The sequence below is a fragment of the Pollachius pollachius genome, assembly GCF_949987615.1.
Source record: "Pollachius pollachius genome assembly, chromosome: 12".
Lineage (NCBI taxonomy): Eukaryota > Metazoa > Chordata > Actinopteri > Gadiformes > Gadidae > Pollachius > Pollachius pollachius.
Genome location: NC_136945.1, coordinates 5,345,808 through 5,364,689, shown reverse-complemented (window position 1 = coordinate 5,364,689; position 18,882 = coordinate 5,345,808). Strand labels below are relative to the sequence as shown.

Genomic DNA, 18,882 nt, shown 5'->3' with positions numbered 1-18,882 from the left:
AAATTTATCGGGGTATTCTAGTCCTGGAACCCATGGGGCTAATTTTAACCCATAATTCCACCAAAGGTCATGCGGTCCTGCAGGGTGACGCAGCATTGCATGCGTTCCCGGGCGGTGATGGCGTGCCGACCTTGCTCCCCGCCTGGTCCCGGGTGTGCACGCGCAGCTTGTTGACCTGCGCCTCGGCGGCGGCGGCGCGCTCCTCCGCGTCGCCCAGGTTGTGCTGGAGCTTCCTGGACTTGACGAGGTTGGTGTTGGCCTGTGCCTCCTTCGCGTTGGGAGGGGGGGGTCGGAGAGAGAAACAACAGTGAATAAGATGGAGTCCAGGAGGGCAGCTGTTCCACAGTAGAGCAACGTGTCCCCGTCCAGTCTGCTCCTATTTAGTAGCAATGGTTGCTACTCAATAGCAACCATTGTTTCTAGTGATGACCTTGACTACTATTATTCCAACATTCCTTTCACTATTTATTCATTCACAAGACAAGAGACTAGTTTGACCAGGGACACTGTAAACCAACGTCAATGCCCTACCTGTCTTGTATATATCTTGGGTAGTGTATGTACAGCTCATTCATAAAAGTGATCAAGGAAATTGTTGTGTAATAGCAGTATATTATCTTGAGGTGGATTTACCGCTTCCTCAGTCTGCCTCTTATAGCTCTTCACTTTGCCCTGCAGCTTGTCTATGAGGTCCTGCAGACGAACCAGGTTCTTCTTGTCCTCCTCGGTCTGGCTCCACAGCAGAGGGAAAAACATCATCACACATGGATTCTTGTTCGCAGATCATTGAACCAGTATGTTATCCTATTGCAGATTCCTGGCTGCAGTCTAGGCTTAAGTAACTTGTATTGTAGTTTACCTGGTAGCTGAGCTCTTTGATTCTCCTCTCAGACTTGCGGACTTCCTTCTGTAAGTCAGCGCTCTTCTTTTGCTCAGATTCCACTTCGGCCTCAACCTCCTTGACCTATAAGAATCAGGCAATACATGATCAATCAGCTTCATCAGCAGAGCAAATAGAGGTCAAAGTCATAGTGGTGAACAAAGCCCTTACCCTTTTCTCTAGCTTTTGGATCTGCTTCTTGCCCCCCTTGAGGGCGATCTGCTCCGCCTCGTCCAGACGCATCTGAAGGTCCTTGATGGTCTGCTCCATGTTCTTCTTCATCCTCTCCAGGTGAGAGCTTGTGTCCTGCTCCTTTTTCAGTTCTTCCGCCATCATTGCCGCCTGAGAAATGAACAGGTTCAATATGTTAACATGCAAGGGGAAGATTTACTCAAGTGTTAACAGTGGCAAATCATGCCATTAGCCCGATGTTGATTTCGCTTGGCTTCGTAGAGGGCTGCTTACATCAGTGATGGCCTTCTTGGCCTTCTCCTCCGTGTTCTGGCACTCCTGCACGGCGTCGTCCACCTCCCCAGACAGCAGGGTCAGTTCGCTCTCCAGCTTCTTCTTCTGGTTGATCAGCCCCGTGTTCTGGTGGAAACAAGACAGACCAGCTGTTTGTACTCCCCTCAGTCTCTACTAAACTCTTAATGTGAGCCTCTGTGACCCTGTCTCCACCCCCCCTCCCTCCCCATATCATCCCGCCTGTCCCCGGCTTACCTGGGCGTGCAGGAGGTAGACCCTCTCGCTGCAGTCATGGAGCTCCTGCTCGGCCAGCTTGCGGGCGCGTTCGTTCTGCTCCAGCAGGGCCCGCAGCTCCTCCACCTCGGCGGACAGCAGACCGTTGCGTCGCTCCGTCACGGCCGTCTGCTCCTTCAGCTCCTCGTTCTGGAGGAGGGTTTCATCCAGCTCAAGCTGGACGTCCTGGAGATTGCATCGCAGACTTGTGATTAATGTTTGTGTTTCAACCGTGTATGCATCAGGTTCAAGATATGGACTGCTGATACTTCCTCCCTTCTCAAACTACCGTACACTCAGGGATCATAACAGACGTATCTACACCCAGGTTCTGATCCACCCAGGTATCTAGTTTGGCCTCCAAATAACCTCACCTTTATCTGGACCTGCAGGTTCCTCAGCAGTTTCTGGGATTCAGCTGCATGCCTGTTGGCCTGGCTGAGCTGCAGCTCCATCTCGTTCAGGTCTCCCTCCATCTTCTTCTTCAGGCGCAACGCTTCGTTGCGGGACCTCGTTTCAGCCTCCAGGCTGGCCTGAATGGTCTCCAGAGACCTCTGGTGGTTTCGACTAGATGGGGGGGAAACGGAGGCATAAGGTGATGGTCGAATACAAAACTGATAATTGGATAGTGAAACATAAAAGGAAATGTTGCTAAATGGTGTCTAGGAGAATCTTGAATGGGTCTGTGATGAGGAACTGGTCATGTAACCTCACCGAAGGTTGTCCAGTTCCTCGTCCTTCTCGGCCAGCTTGCGGTCGATGTCGGCCTTCAATTGGTTGAGCTCTAGCTGGATGCGCAGGGTCCTGCTCTCCTCGTGCTCCAGGGTGCCCTGCCAGAGACACAGCCTGATAAGCCTCCTCAGTGCTCAACTTAAAACTAGCAAACCGCTGACCAATGTTGAACCAGAAGGGAAGAACGCAGTGAGGATCTAATCAGAGGCTTACTTCAGCCTCCTCCAAGGCAGTCTGGACCTCTGATTTCTCCATGTCCAGCTCCTTCTTAGTCTTCTCTAACTCGTGGACAGTTTTCCCTCCTTGGCAGATTTGATCTGACAGGTCAGTTATTTCCTCTATGGGATGAGATAAAAAAAACAGTGGTTGGTTAACAGCTGGAAATATTTGTAGCGTCGGGACATTGACTTTTATTGTTAAACAAAAGAGTTTGGGCTATTATGGAGATTGGAGATCAAGGATCAATCCTTAATGGGCAGTCAACAAGTTGATTTGGATATACAGCCTAAACACAAGTTGATTGAGATCAAAATATTGTGAAGGCTATAGCCTTTAAGTTCAAGTGCTATTATACAGCATGTGCTACTGATGACAGGCGGATATCCTCAGGGTAGGCAAGGAAGTGGGGCTATCCCGGTACCCTGGAGGTTCTTGTTCTCCCGCTTCATGGTCTCCAGGTTATCCAGGGCTTCTTCGTAGGAGTTCTTGAGCTTGAAAAGGTCCGTGCTCAGACCGCGGGACTCTCTCTGGGCGCCCTCCAGGTCAGCTCGGCACTCCTCATACTTTTGCTTCCACTCAGACAACACCTGGAAGACGTGACACAAACAGGCTTTTGTTATAAATTTAAAAGCGTTGTACGAGTAAGAGGAAATATACGTTTCGCCCCAAATATGTAATACTCGAGAGAAAGTCAGCCACCTTGTCGAAGTTACGCTGCTTCTTGTCCAGGGCAGCGGCTGCAGCATTGGCTCGTTCCACACCAATGGCGAGGTCCTCGATCTCAGACTGCAGCCGGTGCTTGGTCTTCTCCAGGGAGGAGGACTTGGCGTTGGACACCTCCACCATCTCCTCAGCCTCCTGGAGGCGCACCACAAGCTTCTTCCTGACGGAGAAGCAGAACAGAACCACGTCATCGTCCACTCTTCCACACCGTTTGCCCCCATTAGGGCCAAAGAGCAGACCAACGTGGTGCACACTCACTTGGCCTCCTCCAGTTCCTCGGTCCTCTGGATGGCGTCGGTTTGGTACTTGGTTCTCCACTGGGCCACCTCGCCATTGCTCTTGGACAGAGCCCTCTGGAGCTCCGCCTTGGCCTCCTGTTCCTCCTCATACTGCTCCCGGAGGAGTTCACAGTCGTGTATGGAGGACTGGAGCGCGTGGGACAGTGCGTTCTTAGCCTAAAGGGAGGTCAATAAGGACAGCAAGGAACGGTTGTTAATGCAGCAAATGGAAGCAAACACATTCCCGGTGAGGGCTTCTCAGAGAGGGGTCGGAGTGGGTCTGGTTGAAGCTCACCTTGTACTCCTCCTCCAGTTGTTTCTTGAGCTCCTCTGTGTTCTGGCTGAAGGAGTTCTTGGTGCGCTGTAGCTGAGTGACCAGAGACTCCTGGTCCTCCAGCTTCCTGCCAAGCTCACCTAAACACAGTAAAAACACATGTGTCAGGGAGGGACGGTCTGAAACCAAATACACACTACTTTTATTTGATTAAGAGTACGCTATGGAACTGCAAGGGCAAGACACAGTATATAAGTGGAAGATTTAATTTCCGCCTGAAATCTATGCCATGTTTTGGATTGAATTCCTGGCATCAATATTTGATGGCAATAAAGTGAAGGAAAAAACCAGGGACAAAGATAGAGAGGTTTTAGGGGAAATAGATCTAAGCGTAATATCAATATCAATAAATCCATTGCAAACCAATGCAAATGAAAAGACAAACTTTATGAGACACAAACAGGTAGAAATCCTGAGAGGTCATTGTACAATTTTGAAAGGTCAGTGTGAAGATAACTGAATGAAACCAAGCCAAACAATCGTAATTGCATGATATGGGCACCAGATGGCAATGAGGAACATAAGTTCTGATTGAAGACAATTTACCTATTCCCTCTGAAATCCTCTCTAGCTACTATACATTGATGGTCAACAACTACGAACAAACAAGTTTTACTCACAGAGGGATATGGTATGGACTGTTGGAATAAGTAGAGTCTCAGCTTTCATATAATTTGAAATTGCTATTGTTGTGCATGTGCACAGTTATGAAATAAATAACTCATAAGCAAAAGCAAACTGATTGTGTTTCAGTTTGTTTATACTTTTGAGTGCTTCCAAGCCAGGTTGAGGCTAGCAATTATTTCATAGAAGCCTTGACACAGAGCTTCAACCTGCTTTAACATACACACAGCTGCTGTGCAGCTGTGTGTATGTCCCTTACCGCTCTCTGCTTGAGCTCTGGCCCGCTGGCTGTGGGAGTTGTTGAGCTGTCTCTGCAGCTCCTCTGCTTTGGCCTTGGCTTCATTCATCTGGTCCTCAAACTGACGGCATGTCTTCTCTGAGATGATCTGGGGAGGGGAGAGAGCGAGTGAGTATGGACTGAAAAATATAATTTGAAGTATAACCCTTGCTTGAATGGATGTGTTGTGATATGATTATCCTTTCTATTATCCCTCATACCATCAGCAATCTTTTGCTGCTTGTGGGAACAAAAGAATAAAAAGTTACTTTTATAACTGCAAGGGAAATATTTTCTATTCATGCCTCTCTCTCTCGCCCTCTTTCTCTCTCTCTCTCTCTCTCTCCTTCTCTCTCTCTCTCCTTCTCTCTCTCTCCTTCTCTCTCTCTCTCTCCCTCCCTCTCTCTCCCTCTCTCTCTCTCCTTCTCTCTCTCTCCCACTCTCTCTTCTTCTCTCTCTCTCTCCTTCTCTCGCCCTCTCTCTCTCTCTCTCCCTCCCTCTGTCTCTCTCTCTCTCTCTCCTTCTCTCTCTCTCTCTCTTCTCTCTCTCCCTCTCTCTCTCTCTCTCCTTCTCTCTCCCTCTCTCTCTCTCTCTCCTTCTCTCTCTCTCTCCTCTCTCTCTCTCTCCATCTCTCTTTCTCCTTCTGTCTCCCTCTCTCTCTCTCCCTCTCTCTCTCTCTCCCTCTCTCTCGCTCTCTCTCTCTCTCCCTCTCTCTCTCTCTCTCTCTCTCTCTCTCTCCTTCTCTCTACCTTGCCCTTGGACAGGTGCTCCACGGTGGCGTGGAGGTCGTCCGCCTGCATCTTGGCCTCGTCCCTCTCCCTCTCCATCTTCTGCCTGACGCGCTGCAGGCTGTCCACCTGCTCGGCCAGCGCCGCCATGCCCTCCGCGTGCTTCTTGCGCAGCGCGGCCGCCGTGGCCTCGTGGTGCAGCAGCGCCTCCTCCAGGTCCCGCCGCAGCCTCTGGAGGTCGGCCTCGCGCCTCTTGTTCACCTCCACCTGCGCCGAGGTGGCGCCGCCCGCCTCCTCCAGACGCTCGCTGAACTCCTCCAGCTCCCGCGCCAAGTCCGCTCGCAGCTTCTCCGCCTTAGCCCGGCACGCCCGCTCCGACTCCAGCACCTCCTCCAGCTCCTCCCCCCGAGCCTGCGGGCGGGGACGGAGGTGGAGAACGTAGATGAGAGGCAGTGATGGGGGTGTTGAGGGGTGGGGATGGAGATAAGGGCTGGGGATGAACGTCGGTCAGAAGTGTAACTGCAATACGGTAAGGAATCCGTGGGTGAGTGGATGTACTTGATCTGTTAAAGTGCTCACAGGGCAAACTGAAGACAATCCCTGCCATACCTGTTGCTCTTTGATCTTCTTTTGGAGCTGGACGATCGAGGCCAGCTCATCCTCAAGCTTTGTGCTCATCCCATTCATTTCAAAGTCGTTTCTAATGCACACAGGAAGAAGAGGGGAGTACCCTTCTGTGAAGCAGCAGTTTATTGTAGAAGTGCTTTCCACCCTTTTGTCTCCGGTGATCTTCTACTTCATGCAGAGTACTCTTACTTCTTCAGCCGCTCTTGGAGCTGCTGCCTGTCGTTCTCCAGGTCCATGACGGACTCCAGGGACAGCTTCAGGTCTCCCTCCAGCTTGCGTTTGAAGCGCTCCAGTTCCATGCGAGACTTCTTCTCCTGTTCCAGGGAGCCCTCCAGCTGTATTGTCCAGACATCAAACCGATGCATCGTATATGAGGGTAAGAAAGCTACCAATGAAAGAAACCTCACTGTCATCAAAACGTACTACAGCATCAGCATTCTGCGCGACGGACGCCATGGAAAAGTGTATTACTTATTTCATCAACTTGCATTTTATATCTTCTCCCTTCCACTTTTGAACCGTCGAACATCGGCTCATATTATCATTTGAATCTGGGCTTGAAAATGAACCTCACTCATGTGATTGTATGTGATTGATCTATTGCTGTGCGATGGAAACCCGTGGGAGGTGACCGGCGTGTGGAGTCGAGGTCAGGCGGCTCACGTCTTCCACCAGCTGCTCCAGCGTGGCCCGGGTCTTGGTCAGGGAGTTGACCGTGTCCTCCTCGGCCTGCAGGTCGTCCAGGGCCTGCTGCAGGGCCTCCTGCAGGGCCTTCTTCTCCTTGGTCAGCCTCACGATGGTCTCGTCCAGGACAGCCATCTCCTCCATGAGGTTCTTCACCTGGGGAACACGCAGTGAGAGGGTTAGGAGGCCGCAGGAGCCAGTTGGTTCAGTGGTCACCATCCCTGTTCGGTCCTGCGTACTGTTTTGTCATTCAGCAGACCCCTTGGTCCGATGTGACTTTAGTCCAGGTTGTTAAGGGGCAGGTAGGTGCTAGGTCATCCCGCTCAAGGGATGCCTACAAAGGGTGATACCGCAGACATCGGGGTCCAAACCCAGAACCTTTGGGCCTGCTGTGACCGTCCCGCCTGTGACCAGTGAAGCCCCTCACCTTGTTCTCCGTGGCGTGCTTCTCCCGCTCCACCTTAGCCAGGGTGAGCTCCAGGTCGTCCAGGTCCTTCTTCAGCTCGGCGCTCTCGTCCTCCAGCTTCCTCTTCTTGGCCAGCACGTTGGCGCCCGTCTCCTCCTCCTCCTCCAGTCGCTCCAGCAGCTCCTTCAGCTGCGCCTCCAGCTGGCTCTTGGTCTTGATCAGCAGGTCGCAGCGGTCCTCCGCGTCCGCCAGGTTGTCCTGCTCCTGGACCAATCAGAGGAGGGGGGAGCTCATGAGAAATGCTTTTGGATTGGTGAATTGATGTTCTGGATTGACTGTTTACTAATGTTACAATAATAAATGAACTTTATTAATCCCTCATGTTAAATAGTCAAAACTGAAAGAACTGGATGGTGATAAATACACAAATATGGGATGTAAAAACATTAAACAGCATTTGATAGGGTACAATACATCCATAAAAACAATACGAGTAGTATAAATGTTGGATGTTCAGTGCAGTTAAGAGTTGTTGAGGGTTTTGCTTTGCGAGGCAGCAGGGGCCAAAAGAAGGCTTGCAAGCCGACACCGTGTCATCAATCTATTGGATTGTTACTCTGAGGGGCCACCTTGAGGCTCCGGAGGTGAAGAGGTGTCTAAAGGCCTGAGAGAACTCCTCTTACCGCCTGCAGCTGCAGAGACAGGTCTTTCTTGTCCTGGGTCAGGCTGACCTGCCTCTCCTCCACGTCTCTCCGCTTGACCTCTGATTGGTCCAGGGCCTCTTTGAGCCGGCTCATCTCCTCCTTCAGGGCGGCCAGCTCCTTCTCGCTGGCGGCACTCCTCAGCAGTGGCTTGATCTTGAAGAAGAGCTTCATCCAGGGCCAGTTCTTCACCGCGTTGAACGATCGGATGTTCCACTGGATTATCCCCAGGGCATCCCTGGAGGAAGAGAAGGAGGAGGAGGATGGATCATCAGAGCAGAGGAAGCCTTTACAATTGGCGCTGTATTTATTTTGAATGCATGTCTTTACAATGGGGTTTATATACTGGTGATTTACTTTATGTTGTATGCATTTGATTTGATCCTGATTTCTTACCACTGTGAGCGCTTACCGTGCTTTACAAAAAACGCCCTCACCTAAGATGCACTTAACCATTGAGGGTGATGTGCAATAGGGTATTGCTAAAACAACAGAAAGTATCCAGTAGCTTAACAACCTGACCTTAACAACCTGGGGGCTCCGATGCCCTCAAACATGTGGTCATGTGTTTCTTTGGACGTAAGCCTGATCTTGTCCCTATATCCATGCCACCAAATATGCCTCTTTGGAGATCTTATATGACACACCCGATGCTGCCAAGGCATATAGTTCATCATAAGGTCTCATCACCGGGCTACTAGTGGGACCTGTTGGTGTACGGAAACCACCGTAGATCAGCCACGCCAGCGGTACCAGTGTGTGTGTGTATGTACAAGCACACGAAGGGGACGGAACAACCCGCATGGCGTAGAGGTGGTCAGGGGGAGTCTAAATCAGGGTTGGGACACGGGGCGGGAGGGGTCATGTCAGAATCGCATGGCGTTTCTGACATGACTAGGGGGTCGACGGGGCCTCTCCAAAGGTGAGCGCCTCAGTGTTTATTTAGGACCCGAGCGCCACCTGTCAGGCCGCCCCGGGGTCTAATCCTTTGTTGCGCGCCATATATCCCACCAATGCGCTCCCTCCGAGGCCCAGGCGCCAGGACAAAGGGGCCTGGGCGCCCGCGCCCGCATATTTTTAGGCCGCCGGCAGCTGCCGCCTCCTGACACACGTCGGCACCTGGCTCTGAGGACACTGCCGGCATTGTTTTGCACGGTGGGCGAGCGATGAGAGAGGTGAGGGGGGGGGGGGGGGGGGGGGGGGGCAGACAAGGCACCGGCGCCCTTACGACCAAAGGGGCCACGCGCACGCCGCGGCGGAACCATAAAAGGCCGAGCGCACGCCACACACACGCCGTCAACACGGCTCCTCGCGTGCCACGCATTCCAGCCGTCCGGGGAGGGGGCGGGAAGGTGCGTTTGCGTGACGGGCGGCCGGCCGATCGTGTTGCTATTGAACCTGTCGCGAGACAGCCACCAGCGGGGGGGGGCCAGTTCATTTGCATTGCTGGCGTGTCTCTGCTCCTTCCCCCGAGGCATCACGCAGCGGGGGGGGGGGATATTTCTATGGCGATCCCATACGGCAGGGGATTACCGAGCAGGCCACCCCCGCCGTCTGGTTTACGACCAGGCGGGTCGGTGTCGTACAATGTATCAGATGCTGTCTGACGGACGCTTTGATCCGCAGCGCGTGTGCGTGTGTGTGAGTCCCACGGGGGGCGGCCGCAGCGGGGAATAGAACACCGGAGGCTTACAGTGTTCAAAGCCCTGATCTACCATTTTAGATGCACATTTTAATAAGAGTGTGTTCCCTCACCTCTTCTCGATCATCTTCAGCAGCTCCGTCATCATGACCCTGCGGCGGCTGGCGGCCTGCAGCAGTGTGAGGACCTTGGCCAGACGATCGTCCCTCAGCTCCTCCAGGACGCCCAGCAGCCCGGCCTTGAAGAACACCTGGAGGGGGACACGGGAGGGACACCCCAGATGGGGTTTCAGAAGATGATACGGTTGGGGGTTCAAATGATCCATTGTCCGCGGTTAAACTGTAAAGCATAAGTCTTCAGCAGCATGATGACTCTTGACCTGATCCTTCACCTGAATTTAATATATTATTTATTGATTTAATAGAATTCACTGTAAGGGGCTTAGGATAAAGGCCCCCGCTGGATGGAATAAGCAGAATAGCAATCAGATAAAGTTTTGAATGACTTTTGAATGACATGGGTCCGCTCTGCATTTGATTCTATCCAGACAGTGTTCAAAGTGCCAGAATGAGCCTATCTATTTATTGGTTAACATTTTCAACGGCGGGTGACCCCTTACTCAGCGAGAAAGAGAGGCTTGACATTGTTGTTTTGGACTGTAAAATAATATCAAAAGCCACAAATACACTTTGGACTCCCTTCAAGACTCATTGGACCACACCCTGTTCCCTCTAATTATACGACGTTATACTAAGTGAAGTACGCATGTGAAAATGTTGCCTTTAGCCATCACATGGCTCAGAGGTCACTTTTATTTAAAGCTCGGGTATTGCAGGTATGCAGGAATCTGTTTATATTTAGGCTCAAAAATCAACCAACTTAACCTTTGACCAATGTGGCAATGAAGTAAGCCCGAGGGTCTAAGTCATGTGGGAGAGTTAAAAATGAAGTTTGGCGTTTAAAACAAGGCCTTCCTCATTCACCAGTCAATAGGCCTCTTTAATTAGCCCGGATCCATTTCAAACAGTTATTGAGTGGGAACCTGCCATAATACCACCCAGTGGAGCTGAATAACGATGCCACCCACGGAGTCACTGTATCAAACGAATGTCGAGGCTACATACCTTGGTGTGGCCAAATCTATACTGGTTGTGGTCCACATCCAAGCTGGCCAGGAGCTTCTCAGAGGCTTTCCTGCTGTCCACAAACTTGTCATCTGGGATGGCGTGTGGGTTCAGGATGCGGTATCTGTTGCGTGAATGGAGAATGTCCTTTATATGACGTGACTGAAGGCGTTCACATGACATGAGGAAGTGCTCGTAGGTTCAAACCAGAGGACGTGGGGGAGCGGGGGTCCGTCTCACCGTTGTTTGAAGTCAGCGTAGATGATGCGGTTGGGGAAGCCCTTCCTGCAGATCCTGATGCCCTCCAGGACGCCGTTGCAGCGCAGCTGGTGCAGAACCAGGAAGGAGTCCATGATCCCTGCAGGAGCAGGGTCTCTCACATCAGCCCTATGGCAGCTAGGTTTACTGTTAACACAGTTCTTTGGCTTTCTATTCTAATTGGTTCATTGGTCGGCTGGTGTATTTGAATAGGTCCCGGTGGTTCTGACTACGCTGGTGATTGTCGATAACTTTGTCAACTAGTTCAAAAAGTGCATTACTACAACCCCCATAGCCTGCAGTGAACTGAAACCTGCAGTAGTGATGACAGTCGTACCAGGAGTCTTGGACTCGTTGGGGATGATGCAACGCACAAAGTGGGGCTGGGTGCTGCGGAGGTTTGTCATCAGCTTGTTCAGGTTCTCCTGTGGACCGACGACACGACGTCACCAATGAGAAATGAACAGATCATCCATCCACCAGTCACCTTACTATGACTCACCAACACAACATTGGAACACACCGACATGACAAGGTCATATCACTCTCTCTTAACACGAGATGTGATGCCGTTGTCCAGACACTGTGTTTACCTCACACGGTCGCCATGGTGTAGATGGAGAGGGGAGCCAGCACAGACTTAAAGTGATGTTCATGTGATCAATGCCCTAAACATCACTGCAAGTCTTAACTGCCTCCCTCCCAGATGGTTGGTAGGGACCGTAGGAACTACCATCCTCCTTACAGTATAATACATCCATCCACATTCATAGATCTACCTTTCCCATACTATGTTAGATACTTGATGATTGGTGTACTTAGTCATAGTTATACAGCAGTGGTAATTATAGTAGGATTCAATATATTAGCATGTATTACCTTGTGAAGCTGGGAGACCGTCTGGAAAGACGCCCCCTTCTTCCTCTTCGCTTTCACTCCTGGCTTGGGATCCACTGCAACTGAACATCAAACAGATGAAGTGAGGTGCATGGACTAAAATAATCATCTTACTATTTTTGCGATGCAAGGCCCAGAGTGTGCGTTGCTCCTTTCCCTGTACCTGAGTCTGAGCTGATGAAGGTCTCGTACAGACTGGCCAGCAGCTTGTTGGAGGACTTCTGGAAGCAGAGGACCACCGTCTCGTTCAGAGGGTCCTTGTTTTTCTCCAGCCAGCCCATGATGTTGTACGGTACCTGCGTAGCCACACGTGGAGCTCCGTTAGTATCACCATGACAACCGTCTTGGTTGTTATGAATGAAGTGGACTTGTGTGCGGGCCACACTCACCTGCCCAGCATAGTGCATCAGCTCAAAGTGGGACTCGTATTTGCGCTTCTTGTCCAGCCGAGGCTTCTGGAAGTTGGGCGACTTGCCGATGTGATTGTCGTACATCTTGGCCTTGAAGCTGCTTTCGGTGGCCTTGGGGAACATGCACTCCTCTTCCATGATGGACATGATGCCCAGTGGCTGAACACAACAAATAAACCCCCAAAAAAAGTAATATTTCAAAGAGTGACTGGTGACCGCAGACGAGCCACGCGGACAGGTAGTAAAGCCTGTCGACTGAATGTAACGATGCATTTTAGTACTTTTTCGATTAGGTCGATGCAAGCCTGCAGGTCGAGGCCGAAGTCGATGAAGGTCCATTCGATGCCTTCTCGCTTGTACTCCTCCTGCTCCAGGACGAACATGTGGTGGTTGAAAAACTGTTGCAGTTTCTCATTGGTGAAGTTGATGCACAGCTGCTCAAAGCTGTTCAGCTGTGACAGGGGAAAGAAATAGGAGTTCAGGGCAAGCCATAGGAAATGACAAAGCACTGAAAACAAGGACATCAACGAGTCCTGTTGTTTCGTCAGAATACTAAAATCCACTAAACAAAAGAAGAAAAACAGGGCGCCAACAGAAGACTTATGCATACGAAAAACTGAATGATGAAGATGTGTTTTTGAGCCAGAACTACCCTCCACTTTCTCCTATGCGGTGCATTATTAGGAAATCAAGTCAATTGTAAAAATACATTTAAGTATAAAAAGCGACTTACATCGAAGATCTCGAAGCCAGCGATGTCCAGCACTCCGATGAAGTACTGGCGTGGCAGGGAGGTGTAGAGGGTTCGGTTGATGCGGCCCACCAGCCATTTGAACATTCGGTCGTACGTGGCTTTGGCCAGAGCGCCAACGGAATAGTTCACCTACAACACCCACACACACACAAATTCACACACACACACACACACACAGACATGTGCATGCACACGAAGGACATGGCCATCATTCACATGGATGGCCTCTGTTGCCTGGTAACCGCATGCGAGAGTGTTTGTGGGAGAGGTGAGTGAGGTAATGCTGTTGGGGTTTTAAGGAGCGAGGCCATTGTCATGGGGTGATTATCGCAGGGCGGAGAGACGGAAGCTCTGCAAATGCCCACTGATTCCTTTGTCTGCATCAAATTGAAATCCCTCATCTGCACGGCGAATGTGTCAATTGGAATAGTTCATGGGTTTGCTGCATTGTTTGTATTGAGGCCTTTTATCTTTGCTTTACTTCATGTTTAATTTGTTTTCCATGTTAAAACAGAATAGCCAACGGAATTATTCAAACAATGTCATCACTTCAGACAGTATGATCTATAATTAGTGTCTCATTGTTCTGAATAACACTGACACACAAACCCTCTAAATATTTCCTATTTGAAACTATGCAGTGGTTATAACACAAATATATTTACAGTTTCAATTCTAATTTAATTTTCTAATCATAAGGTGTGAGGGTATCATACTGTATCTCCATAAAGAAAATCCAATGTCTTTGGGTTAATAAGTACAACACTACAGAGGGTAAGACGGGTTAGACAGCAGTAAGTATATTCAGCTCTGTTCTGTTGCCCCACCTGTTCAACGTTCTGCCCCTTCACCACATACTCGTGGCCCACCTTCACCCTGGGGTGCAGCAGCCCCTTGAGCAGATCCGCTGAGCTGACGCCCATCAGGTAGGAGGCCTTGTCGGCAACTGGGGGAAACAAAACCAGTAGGTCAGCTCCTCCCACTTTAACTTCCAAGGGTTACTTACAATCTCAATACTATCTTTGAATTGTCTTTATACCAAGCAGCTTTCTGTGATTACGGCCCAGAGAGAAGGTTAGGGCCTCTTGCTCTAGTATCCTTACAGCTAGGTGGTGGACGTTAATGGATCGAACCCAGTTCCTTTCAGCCGAGACTCACATTCCCTGTCCACTAAGCTATCCTATCCATGGCCGACGGTGCTTACTTTCAGTGCCATCTGCCTCAGCCTGCTCCTCACGCTGCTTCTGTTTGAACTTCATGTTGCCAAAGTGCATGATGGCGCCCACTATCTTGTAGCAGCCGTACTTCTCCTCGGGCTGGAAGCCCAGGATGTCCATGGCGTGCTGCAGGGGAGAGAGTGACAGGAAGGGAGGCCAGAACCTGAGATCAGCGCTCTGCTGCTGAACCACCCGCCTCACCTTTGGTTATCTCCTCTTTCTTTTAACAATAAAGCGAGAGAAGAAGGTAGATTCTTACGTCGGTGCCCATCAGCTCCTGCCCGTCGTCCATGCTCTCCACGGTGGTCACTCCCTGGGAGCAGAAGTGGTAGTCGTAGGGGTTGGTCGAGACCAGCAGCATGTCTGTGTGGAGGACCGCCACAACGGTTCTAGTTTAAGTTTCCAAGGCGACTGCGTGTCATGGTGTCCGTGGCGGTTGGAATCAGGCCAACTCACCGAGAAGTTCGGGTTTCCTCTGAGACATGATCTGGTAGTAGATGTGGAAGCTTCGCTCTCCCGGCTGCTGGAATATCACTCTGGATTTTTCCAGAAGATCTGCGGTGTGATAGGCAAGAGGAATGTGTGCTTGTTAGGATGCGTGGAGAAGAGCACAACAAACCATGTGAATGCTTTGTAATGAGCTGACCATTGACACTCACATATGTCGATGTCAGAGGAGGCCAGTTTGCCAGTTTGTCCGAAGTGGATCCTGATAAACTTGCCCTGTGTGAAGCAATGCAGATTACAGATTAATTGTAATGATCAGATCATATGTGTAAAGCTATATCATGTTATATACATGCATAAAAGTAGGAAACTTCCTTTTAAGAAGGGTGTTTTTTGCTCTACAGTATTATGTTTCAGCTGCATTTTGGAAAGTTTTCAGGGCAATTTTACAAACGTTGGGAAAACCTTGGTTTGCCTCACTGACCAAAAGCCCCATTATTCAGATTTAAAGGAAGATTTTACAATTGTGTACTTATATTTATAAATATCCAGAAGGTGTACTCACAAAACGGGACGAGTTGTCGTTGCGCAGAGTCTTGGCGTTGCCGAAGGCCTCCATGGCGGGGTTGGCCTCAATGATCTGGTCCTCCAGTGTGCCCTGGGTTCAAACAAACATACACATGTTATTACACATGTCAGGAATCAGCTCTAATATATGGTTCATGCCATAGGCTAAAGTGTTGATGTTAAAGGTTTATTCACATTGAATATTCAACTCACCCCTGCTTTGGTGGCGTTGCTCAGCTAAGAGGAAAAATACAGTAAAACAATTATTTTCTGTTTGAAATGCATTGTGTATACAATATATAATATATCATAAATTATGAAAGTGAAAATTCCAATAAAAATACATTTAAATTAGCTTAGCACCAACAGCGCTATAACTTATCTTACCACCTAATTTAATACCATGAACGGATCCTTTTTGGTATAAAAATTAAAAAATGCCAAAAGTACATACATTTCATTATATATAAAAGGTAAAAACGGACAGGAAAAATCAGGCAGAAAAAAAGAGGGGAACAAAGAAAAAATCAAAACTCAAAAATGTGAAGATGGAAAATTCTGGGAGGTCATTGTTAAGGAGGGTCGAGAACAGCAGAGCGATGAAGGACGAGATGAAGGGAAGGTGAATAAATCAACCGTTGGGATGGAGGAGCCCCATGAGGACTATGCGGGGTAATGAGTGGCGACCATCCGCCATTTTGTCATTCCATGATGAAAAGGTACGGGCAAAGTTTCAAAGGGAATTCACGCAGGGGTTCCTGGGACCAAAGAGAGGGAGAACACCATTTAAAAAAGGTTGGCAAAAAGCAGCCAGAGGAGGGGGGTGGGCAGGGTGGGTAACACAGGAAGTGCCTCCAGGGCCTTACTCCTTTCTTAGCCGGCCCATCGCCCAGCGCGGCCACATTGGCAAAATACTGAATGACACGTTTCGTGTTGACAGTTTTGCCAGCACCAGATTCTCCGCTATAGTGCAGTGTAAAAAGATAACATTAAAAGCGTGGATACGTTATAACGTTGTCAAGTGTAAAACCGGAGCATTACACCGTCGCTCGTTACAAGACAAAAAGGAAGAAGAAGAAAAAGAAAAAATGAGTAGACACCGGATTCATGTGTTCAAAAAAAACAGACATCAGAATGTGTCGAGTCGTTACTGCGTTGTGAACTTACGTGATGAGCATGGATTGATTCTCCCGATCTGAAAAAAGAATTAAACACATGGTTTTACTTGTGTGTATGTGATCGTCTGTGTGTGTGTATGTGATCGTCTGTGTGTTAGTGTGTGTGTGTGTGTGTGTGTGTGTGTGTGTGTGTGTGTGTGTGTGTGTGTTTGTGTGTCGTGCGTGTGTGTGTGTTAGGGTTTTTACTCTGTATCTGTGTCCAGATTTTTGTTTTATTTGGAGTTACTGAATATTGGTCATGCGATATAGAATAAATAAGGGTTTTCCCCTCTTTTGGTAAAATTAGCCTGGGAAAAAATCCAAAAGGCCCCCGAAATCTTTTACAAGGGGTCCAAAGAATCCAATGTTAAAAAGCATTTCAACCCTAATGTGTGTGTGTTATTTTGTTCACTAGGAGCACTCACTGCGCAGCATGTCGTTGTAGGCGTTATCGGCGATGGAGTAGATGTGGGGCGGGACCTCAGAGCGGCGTTTGCCCTTGTAGGCGGCCACCACCAGCGGTGCGTAGACCGGCAGCCACTTGTATGGGTTCACCGTCACGCAGAAGAGCCCCGAGTAGGTCTGGAGGAACACAAGTCACACTTTGAAACCCTGGGCACTTTAAGACACCCTGCAACTGTTTCATTAAAGAAATAGCAAAGAGTTGCCCAAGTAAGTACAGTATCAGAAAAAAAAACTCCAAATAAAGTGCTGAGATTTACTATTAGACTATTGCTAGTTAGACTATGTTGCAAGTTTTCATGTTTTTTACCTATAATATCTCATATAGGCGATATTCTAACATAATATCACCTATATTTTACCTCATATTCTCTATTTCTATTATTACATTTCTCTTTTGAGAGGAGCGATTGTGACCAAATCGAATATATAAGGATTAATTCAGCATTGTGAATTTGAATGAACGTGGACATTAATCCATGTTGGGCGGAGCGGGAGTCTTAGTTTACTGACGTAGATCATCCAGGAGGCGTAGCGGCGGCGCAGGTTGAAGAGGACCGAAGCCTCGTTGAGGTTGGTCAGCATGGCCATGTCCTCCATCATGTCGTACTTAGGAGGGTTCATCTTCTGGATGTCCCCATCGCTCACTGACAGGGTCTGGAGGAGCGGGTCTAACGTAGTTTCAGATACTGTGCTTTTTCCATATCGTATCCAGTCAAATAAAGAAAGATGTGTGTAATTGACTGTGTAATTCGTTTACATTTTCTTGGAATTCAACAAATAATTATGAACACCTTAAATGAAACAAATAACGAGGAAAACTCAATTTGGGAGGTAGAAAGTTCTTCTTACCCTGCCGTCTTTGGTCTCGACGATGAGCTTGTCGCCGTCCGGTCCTTTGATCTCCGCCTCGATGTAGGCCTCCTTCTCATCCGGGATCCACGCGCGCTTCTTACCTAACGGCGCATTGGACGTGTTGGTGATTAAACGCAGCACATTATGACACTACAGGCTATAAACCCCCACAAACGAATGGTTCGGAGATGATCTATTCTGTGCGCAATTGTTTAGAATCATTTGAAAGTGATACATTGCAATACAACAAATAGTCTAATCAATTATCCACAAACCACATACACAAACATGCAAACACACACCGTAAAGGTCACAGAGCAGTTTGAATATTCAATGGTTACCGTCAAAAGCTATGCCCTGCGCAGCCATCAACTCCAAATCCGTTTTACGCAAAAACGGTCCAGCCTCCCCAAACATGTTGGTGTCAAAGCGAGACATGGTGGTCTCCAATGGGACAGTTAGCTTCAGGAACTCCTTTGGTAAGAGAATAGACATTTGCGTTAGATCACATTTTGCGTAATGTGTTAATGTCTTCTTCTGGTTCTCCATTAAAAGGAACATTTAGTTCAGCAGCAGTCATGATTGAAGTAAAGCCTAGAGGGGCTCACTGAATAGTCTACAACACTTTTGAGATTCAAATCCACTGTTTCCAGGGAGAAATAGATTGCATTAAATGGCACCAGTGGGCAGAGTTCGACTGCAAATAAAAAATGGACCTCGTAAAAACAGCTGACATGTCACCCAACACGCGCGCAATGCGTACAGCGCGACCTAAAACACAAATCCAAAGTTGAGAACTGACCTCGGGGCGCCCACAACGAAATAAACAACTAAGTGAGGCGTGCTCCCTATTTATTGTGTTCGTCAAGGTCAAGATCAGTGGAAAAGTGTCTCTCATTAGCATATGCCACCTCCTCCAACGCCTATTGGTGGTGACCGCGTGTCTCAATTGACACAAAAGGAAAGCTACGTTTTTATCATTGCGCTAAACCCATGCCGGCTATTTTTACAGCCCTGTTATTTATGCACTACACACACCGCGAGGGAGGGCTCCACACAAGCATCCATGAATGAGCGTTTTTTAAATTCTGTCTTTTGTTGAGCACTTATCAGTGAACATGAGCAATTTGTTTATTTTATT

At 48.9% G+C, this 18,882-nt stretch overlaps 1 protein-coding gene across 1 annotated transcript; it reads right to left on the bottom strand.

The window, feature by feature from the left end:
• Window positions 1-67: 67 nt before the first annotated feature.
• Window positions 68-18,179, bottom strand: myh7ba (myosin, heavy chain 7B, cardiac muscle, beta a; the record flags this gene model as incomplete). Its single annotated transcript, XM_079747618.1, has 42 exons — window positions 68-268; window positions 634-729; window positions 860-964; window positions 1,052-1,222; window positions 1,346-1,471; window positions 1,601-1,804; window positions 1,993-2,185; window positions 2,333-2,448; window positions 2,564-2,688; window positions 2,991-3,156; window positions 3,269-3,452; window positions 3,551-3,747; window positions 3,866-3,984; window positions 4,788-4,914; window positions 5,555-5,944; window positions 6,143-6,233; window positions 6,350-6,495; window positions 6,824-7,000; window positions 7,272-7,514; window positions 7,934-8,189; window positions 9,707-9,843; window positions 10,718-10,841; window positions 10,958-11,075; window positions 11,313-11,400; window positions 11,855-11,934; window positions 12,036-12,168; window positions 12,262-12,441; window positions 12,564-12,734; window positions 13,016-13,165; window positions 13,864-13,982; window positions 14,241-14,379; window positions 14,513-14,616; window positions 14,710-14,808; window positions 14,913-14,976; window positions 15,266-15,358; window positions 15,481-15,504; window positions 16,134-16,230; window positions 16,435-16,462; window positions 16,850-17,006; window positions 17,400-17,543; window positions 17,739-17,842; window positions 18,083-18,179. The coding sequence occupies 42 exons, from the start codon at window positions 18,177-18,179 to the stop codon at window positions 68-70; spliced, it is 5,883 nt and encodes a 1,960-aa protein (XP_079603744.1).
• Window positions 18,180-18,882: the final 703 nt, after the last annotated feature.